Raw genomic sequence first — 8,654 nt, 5'->3', positions numbered from 1 at the left:
TTCCTATCTTTTGCTCAGTACATTTGTGATTCTTATAAAAACCCAGTTAAATGCATACAGGAACCGCATAAATATTAGTCAATTTCTGCATATTATGGGGCCTTGAGTGGCTCATGTTGAGCAACAGGCATCCACACACTGCACAGTAGACAATATCTTGTCAACAGAATTGTTGGGTTTTGGGGGGTAAACTGTTTATCTGCCAAATCAGGCCTTCATCTCTTTAATGTTTGATGCATTCAAAGACTTTTCTTTACATTACATGGGCAGGGCTAAGAGTTTACCAATCACATTTTCCCAAATGACATGAAGTCAGCTGGTTTTGCAGGAAGTCTATTGTTGTCCACTCCCTTTTCCCTTTGGTTTTTAGGCCAGACTTTCTCACGCCTCATTATTTACAGTTTTGCCTATTGTTGGATCTTGTTTTTTGTGGAATAAAAAAATAAAAACAGCATGTGAATTTACCTGTCATTTTCAACCTTTTCTCACAAAACACTTCACAGTCAGAGAAATAAATAGCCTAACTGACTCCAAAGGCTTTTCCTTCTTTATCTACAGGTATAACAAGAGATCTATGATGTAAAGGTTAACACAGCAACGAGAAATCTTACCAACTTCTCACACACATTCTCCCTGTTTTGCATCGCATACTTTTACAGCCTCATTAAAAGCACATCAAAGTATGAATTAAAGGCTGTCAATAGTCTTGCAGGAATGCAATCTCCTGACTGCACTTGAACTAACCTCCCTGCTGAAATAGACAGCAGCCTATAATATTCTTGTGGAGACCTGCAGTGTGTTTGTGGGTCATATTACAGTGACTTTATCATACTGTTGGGTATTTTCTGTTTCCAGTGATGTCATGCAATTCCTGTAAAGTCTGCTAATTTATAATGTAGCCTGGGGGATGCATGAGTTGAGAGTTTCACAAATTAAATTGCTTGCAAACAAACTATCACGGAAGAGCCTGTTCCTATTATTAGTTATTTCCTCTCACTTTACATGCATTAGTAATGTGCAGTGATAGTTTGTAGAGTGCTGTTGTGATGTAGACCTACACAGATGTGCACAAAAAGAGTATATTTTAAATATAGACTACAGTGACAGATAAGAAATATATTAAATATCTCCTCCAAACATGTGTTCAGACATAAAAAAGTAATAATTTGTCTGTTATGTTTTCTCCACAAAAAGTTCAAGAAAGCAAGTAAGTAGGCTATGCTCCATCATTGCAAAAATTCACAAACCTGTGAATAAGCAAATATGTTAAGTTTCCAAAACTTTAACTGCTTTACATTCTCATATGTGCACAGGAGGCTTCAAGTTTCTACGTCATGCTTGTGTAAGGTATTTGACCACAATTGTCTTCCAAACTAGTGATGTCACAAAATAATGCATGGAAAAGTAACATTGCTTCTTAAACTGAGACTTAAAGCCATAGTTCCACATTTTTGGAAACACATTTATTTGCTTTCTAGTGGAGGGTTAGATGAGAAGATTGATTCCTCTTTCGTGCCTGTCTGTTAAATATGAAACTACAGCGACAGCAGCCACTTAGCTTAGCTTAGCATAACATTTACATTTATTCATTTAGCTGACGCTTTTATCCAAAGCGACTTACAATTGCTATTTATGTCAGAGGTCGCACACCTCTGGAGCAACTAGGGGTTAAGTGTCTTGCTCTGGGACACAATGGTGGATGGGTCACAGCGGGAACTGACTGGAAACACAGGGAATTGTAACCTGGTTCTCTCCAGAGGTTAACCAAATTCACCTGTAAAACTCACTTTTACAGGGGTTGTAATAATATAATTATACAATCAATTTATACAGCATTTATCAAAACAAGTTAGGCTATGTGCAATAACCTTAAAGTTTTTGTTTAATGTCTGAGGGCAGTAACTTCCTCCTGGTTGCCAAGAAAGACTCCGCTACGTAAACCCAAATGGTAAAAACAAAAAAGACACTAAAACAATATAACATTTCAATTATTATGCTTTATTAGTGCTTGTAGGCAGATTTGTTTGCTTTTGAACAGCACCAGGCTAGCTGTTTCCTGCCTTTATGCTAAGCTAACTGGTTGCTAGCAGTAGCGGACAAATAACTTTATTAGTGGTGTCAGTCTACTCATAGTTAGCATGGCTGGCAAAAAGGAAATAATCTATTTTTATATAATTTTCACCAAAATGTCAAACTTCTGCTTTAAGGTAACTTCAGAGAAACGTTCCTGCTCATTTTAAAATGGTCTCTCAGTGGCAAACTGCACTAAACATTACAGTCTAACATCCAAGTGACAATTTAAGCAAAACACATTTGACTAGCAATGAGACTTTATAGCTAGTAGTAAGTGGAGGCTACGTTATTTTCGCTCTTGTTGTTTTTGTGATTCATATAACACCCTGTATTTCAGAGTCCTCCTCACACCTCCAGATGCAACATTCAAAATGGTGATTTTCCTGTTTGGTTTCCTATTTTTATGAATGAAGGCGGAGGTCATTTTCTGGTCTTAACCACCAGGGGGTAGAGCAACATGCAGCCTCCGATCTCTCTTACTGATCAGGGCTGTGTGTGTGTGTGTGTTTGTGTGTGTGTGTGTGTCTCTCTCACACAACATAAAGGCGACGTTCAGGGCTAAAAACTTGCAATTCATGGCATGGAGGAGTCAGCGGGCAGCCGTAGCCCTCTGATCTGTAAGGTTCGGTGAATGAGCAGCACATCATGGTCTGAACCCAGTTATCATGGAGCCGAAGCAAAGCCTCGTCTAGCTGCTCGAGTGTTGTGCTCTTTTTTTTTTCTTCCCTGTTCTGTTTTTCTTCTCCTCGGTGAAATCTGACACAACATCAGCGGGTTTTCTCTCCAGTTTGGGTGGCCGATTCAGGCTAATTGTCCTGCGCGTTTCACAGTCAAACAGCATCAAGAGAAAATAAATACTCGGCTAATACTGCAGCGTTTCAGATGCCTTCAACTTTGAGCTAGAGGGACAACCCCTAAACCCCGTTTTTACACGAGGGACAGACACACAGGCATCTCCGTCATCTTACACTTTATGAAAAGGACGCGTCTCGGTAAACGGTGATCGGAGAACTGACGGGGGCCATGGCAGCTACTTTATCGGCTGAGGAAGAACAGGTAGGCCTCAATAGTCTTTATGCTTATACTTACTCCTTTCTGTGTTACCTAAATGTTCCAGCCTCGGCCCGACCTGGAGGTATTTTGGCCCTGTGCATTGCGTGTGCGCACCGAAGCGAGCGTCGATGGCAGTGCGCAATGGATTTGTTGCGAAATGGTCCAGAATGTGGAGCGGAAATATTGTATCGATTTCTGGCGCTTTATTGCTCTCATTGCATCACTGTCAGTTCCAGTGGCTGAGCTGAATTGTTGCGAAACAGGCCGAGCTCGCCTTTATCAGCCTCCACGGATGTAAAATATTAATTTCGGGGGGTTAAGGTTATCTATTCGTGGCTACAGACTGTGGTATTACACCGGGAAAGAGTTTAGAGGGGAGAGTTGGAAACGCTGTCTGGTTCCACATTTGGCTCATTCAGCAACACAGAGTAGAAACTTGGTTTATACTGTCATGCTAGTAATGTGGCTGTGAAAATCTGGGTTTAACTGTAACGTCTAAGTGTATTATGAGTCACACATTTAAACCCATATCAAGGATAGGAAATGCATTTTCTTTATTATTTTAGGTCCAAAATGAGTTTCACTCTATATACTAGGGGCCTTATGTGAAATATTTCTGTAAGAATAAACTTAGTTTTGAGAAGTTTCCCTTGTGTTACATCCCTGTATATTTGGTATAAAAACTGGCCAAAACAAAGCTTTTACTCTATATATTTTATAATGTTTAAATATAGCCAAGTCATCACATCACTTAGCCCTAGGCCTATATGTTTTAGATATTATCCTGTATGCTATTGGCCAAGTGAGGAAATTGATGATCTTCCAAGAATCATTGAATCTGGAGATCATTTTCTGAACTGCAAGTGCGATCTAACAAATATCGAAAAATGTGCATCAGGATTTCCCATAATCCCCAAATCCTTTTATTTAGTTAACTATCAAAGTCAATGAAGAAAACCAGCAAAAATTCACATTTGGAAACTGGAATTTAGAGACCTTTTTGTTTTTAAAAATGACTTGAATATCACTCAGTTGTTAGACTCGTTGCAGATCAAATGATTTCTGTTATTCGATTAAGTGAATAATAATTTCAGCTCTAGCAATATGTACCTTTTTTAGAAGCCTTCATATATTAAGGCCCTGAACAACTGACTTACTTTTTAGAAGTCTGAATCTTTCTAGGTAAACCTGGATAGCTAAAGTCATATGTATTAATGTACTTTGAACATACATCCAGCTAAAAGTAGAGAAGACTACTACAACAGTCCTGCAATAAATCCTAACTTGATGAAGGTTATAATTATTGAAACTGTGTTGATTCAACTTTTTTTTTTTTGTTTATTATGAAAGCCGTAGTTTTTGGTGCTGTTTATTGGTATTGTGTTACACTGAGATGTGTCTCTAACATATTGTCCACCTCATTTATATAATTGAGGGTAGACCTTCAAGTTGATTCAGCACCTCTCTACAACAGTTTTAACAAACACTGAACATTATAGCCTTCATGAAGGGAGGATTTACTGTAGGACTGTTGTACCAGACTGGGTTGGATTTATTTAGGTTTACCTAATAAAATGACAACTGAGTGAAAATTATAGTATTTATCTTGGTTTATAGTTTAAACTTAAGTAGACAAAGTTTTAGCATTAACAGCACCAAATCATAAGACATCCAACATGAGCAGAGCAAATAGACTGTAGTGTTTTTACAGAACAGTCACTGTGGGGGGAATAATAATCAGTTTGCACCAGCTAGATTTTGAATCTATGTATGTTTTCCTTCGAGTCTTCTTCTTTGGTGCTGGTCTTGCTCGTGCCTTGCCTTCACGCTGACTCCTCATCATCTGGCCAGCAGAAAGCTTTATCTGGCTACTCCATTTCCTGTGTGAGCTAGGGCCCCCGCTAGGGTACCGGACGCCCTCATTACATCCACAGCCTTGTGGGGGGTGTTTGAGTGGTGTGTGTGTGTGTGTGTGTGTGTGTGGCTCTCTCGGGAGCATACACGAGTGTGGTGGAACTTCATTCTAAAGGCAGCTGTTAAAAGCATTTCCACTAGACTCATGGGGGAAGGGGGAGTTTATGAGTTACAGAGTGTGTGTGTGAGTGTCTATCATGTGCTTTCGAGAAAATGTGTGTGTGTGTGTGTGTGTGTGTGTGTTTGTTTGTGTGTGTTGCTTCTACTCCCAGGAAGCAGTGGAGTGAGAGAAATTGGGGAATAGGGAGAGAGTGACGTTATTGACTTCCTGTTTTGGTATTGACTCGTGCCAAATGGGACTCGGTGAAGTGAAGCGAAGCCGCTTGGCAACAGCAGTCCTATATTTGTAAATAAATTAGCATGGTTGTCAAATTCTGGAGAGACAATATTAAGGGCAGCCATGAATCCTTTTAAAACATAATAATGGCGAAATGCATTAGCCCTGTCTGTAAGATCAAGGTGTAATGACTCTGCAGTCACCACTCCACTACTTCCCATAACCCTCTCCTTCAGCTGAGAAATGAATACAGTCACTCTGTACAGTGTGACTCCTTCTGGCTGGAATGGGAGTATAATAGACATATCAATAATGCGACATTTATGACCAATTCTTGTAACAAAGGATCATGATGGTAAAACAACAAAAAAATGCAATTGTGTGCCAGTAAGCCAGCATGTACACACTACAATACCATCGTCCTGGCACTGACGCAGCTAAATGAAATGCAGCTGTTTATGAAAATTATCTGTATTAAACAAGTCAAAATGTGCACCATGGGGTGGTCTATAGAACTGCATTAGTGGTTGCAGTATACAGTAGGTTTAAATCATAATTAGCAACATTTTATGTACATTTGTGTTTTAGGCTAATCCAGTGACAAAAGTAAACTGACTACCTTTTGGGTTTTGTACTATTGGTCAGACAAAACAAGCAATCTGTAGACTTCTGCGTGAATAAGGGAGTGATTTTGGACACAGGCCCCATCTCCCCGTGGTATTTTTCTCTGATGTCATAGTTGTTCCCTGGGGCAGGGTCTCCAACCTTTTTGGACCTGTGGACTTTAGGGTTTCATAAAGTGTTTTTTTTAGGGTTGGTTTTAGGGCTGTTTGGCGAAGCACCAACCACAACTTGATCCAGTGACTCAGAGCACATGCGGTTCCTAACACAGTGGACCTAATCAATTAGTTATTGACAGTCCGTGTCAACAAAACCAGTGAATAACCCCCTGATAACAAACCGGATTATGTAACGTCAGCTGTTTTATTGGAAGGCCAGAAACCACTTGCTTAAAATGTCCCACTCATGTATTTTAGCAAAAAACAAATGGAGGACATAAAGGCAGCTGAACCAATAAAGACTTGTGATCAGATATATATTCTATACTTGCACCAACCTCTCAGCCTGAGGTTGGTGCAAGTACAGAGTGTTTTCAAATGAGTTGTCAAGAACTTCGAGGAAAAATTTTCCTTCCATATCAGAACTGGAGCAAGTCAAGCAAATATTTATGCATCCTACAGGAATTGAATAAGTCACTCCTCCGCTCTTCCACTGCAGTCTGGTGTGCTATCATGAAAACAAACTGGTTCATCCTCACATTCCACTCTGGCGGATATGGCCCCTAGTGCAGAAAAACCAAACAAGACTGGCTTCTCCAGGAACAGAGGGTCACTGCTTGGAGTTGGCAGGCCAGCCTTAAAAGGCTAAGAGAGAAAGAGCAGCTGTCAGACCATTGAAATCCGAGCGTACCTGACAGCAATCTGACAGGAAGTTGTCTTTGGCCAACACTGAAGGATTAACGCTTCACGGTGCATAAAGAGCAGGCGGCCCACATTAGAATACTTTTATTATTCATTAGATTAGATATAGGATTAGCGTATTAGAATTAGGATGGCGACTTTGTAGTTCCACAGAAATACAGAAACATCAAATACATTTTCTGAGGTAGCTTCGGATTTGTCTTTTTGAAATTATGTATTTGTCTTACTAAATCATCTAGCAATAAGACAAACCTTTGCTCTAAGTGCATACAGTATCTTCCCTCTTCAATCTTTTTCTATTAGTCTTGTTTAGTAGGTTGACAGAGCTTGATTTTGCAGCAGTCCAGCTTGAACCAATTTGAGACAAACTCACTTTCAGTAAGGAAGTCAGCCCACTGTCATCAGTTGTCTGAAGTCCGGAGTCATCATCATCTTTATGATTTCCATCAGATCAATGGCACCAACTTCTTGCACACCCACTAAACTCCCTAGATGCTGAAAAAATGTGTGTAATGTTTAAATACTTTTGTGAAACACATCGTCGCTTCTCAGTGGTCTTCTTCAATGAATGGAGCTGACTAAGCTGCAGGGCTGACGTTGAGCACAGGTCACATGTGGTCATATGTTCATCTCATCTCTGGGAAGGCATGAGGATGACCACCTTGATCTTTCTAAGGCCGTCCACTGGCTCCTGATTAGGGACTGACTCTTTCCCAGTCAACGTTCACAGACAGTTGATGTCATGAAGCTTCTTTTGCTGAAGAAGACCATGAGATATGGTTGAAAACTCTGAAAAGCCAGCAAGTGGACCTTTTTGATCGTAGATTTTTTTATTTTTTGGGGGGGGGTTACACATTGTTCCCATCAAAAATGAACTTCCTTGCTCATAGTTAGTATAGTTTATACTGGACTGAAAAGAGACACCTGCTAACAAAATGAAGTATTGGTATTCTAATTGGAACTATTCTGTCATAGTAATGCAGCCAGATTTCCCAGTAAAATAAGCAATTGTAGGAGCATAATGTGTAGTTCATAGTTCAGATGTGATGCCTTAAACATTTACTAGTCAATTTATGTTTATGTATCAATGTTTTATGCTCTTCTTCACATGATCACAGTTGATTCTGTACTGCAATGAAAAGCTCAGAATTAAGGATTACACCCCACAACATCCCCCCCCCCCCCCCCCCCCCCCCCCCCCCCCCCCTCTCTTGAGAATCGGATATGAAACAACGTCAGCCCTGTCAGGTGCAATTATCCCTCATCCCTTGCATGTTAAGGCATCTGAACAGAGCAGAAGCTACAGGCCCTCCTGACTGTGAAAGCACTGGCTTTCCTGAGGAGAGACAGTGGCATCCTGTCTTTCGGCTCAGGGCTCGTCAGTGATCGTTTTGTATTCCTAAAGAGCTGTGGACTCCCAGAACTTGACTTCCTGTCTCCCATGCATGCCCCACCGCTGCTGTGCCGCACCAGAGAAGCGGAACCCTGTGTTTAAAGTTAAAGCTTTCATTGCCTCCTCTGTCGCCTTTTGACGATTCACTGGGTGCTGACTCGCTAACTCTGCGGGTGCTGAGGGTGGTGGGGGTGGGTTCCTGAGGGAGTATATAATAAGAGCAGAGGGGAGGACAGGAAGCCCCTGAAAGGACTGCTGGCTAAATGTAAAAGCAAAGTTATTTGCAAGATGGCTGGAATGCCTTCATGGCACACATTTTCCAAATTAAAAATGCAGTGTATGATATGAATATGAATGTGGTGGGGTTGGTTTTTTTTTTTTTTGGGGGGGGGGGGGGTTTCAA

At 40.7% G+C, this 8,654-nt stretch overlaps 1 protein-coding gene across 1 annotated transcript in view; it reads left to right on the top strand.

The window, feature by feature from the left end:
* The first annotated feature begins 2,592 nt into the window (after positions 1–2,592).
* ptpn9a (protein tyrosine phosphatase non-receptor type 9a) overlaps positions 2,593–8,654 on the top strand; it is a 21,126-nt gene continuing 15,064 nt past the window's right edge. Inside the window, exon 1 of the mRNA XM_046038603.1 lies at positions 2,593–3,129. Within this exon, the coding sequence (XP_045894559.1) occupies positions 3,097–3,129 (33 nt within the window). The 5' untranslated portion in view covers positions 2,593–3,096. The remainder of the gene's footprint in view (positions 3,130–8,654) is intronic.

This window comes from Micropterus dolomieu, linkage group LG22 (genome assembly GCF_021292245.1).
Source record: "Micropterus dolomieu isolate WLL.071019.BEF.003 ecotype Adirondacks linkage group LG22, ASM2129224v1, whole genome shotgun sequence".
NCBI classification, from domain to species: Eukaryota; Metazoa; Chordata; class Actinopteri; order Centrarchiformes; family Centrarchidae; genus Micropterus; species Micropterus dolomieu.
The sequence above is the reverse complement of the archived record's forward strand: the minus strand, read 5'-3'. Positions and strand labels throughout refer to the sequence as shown.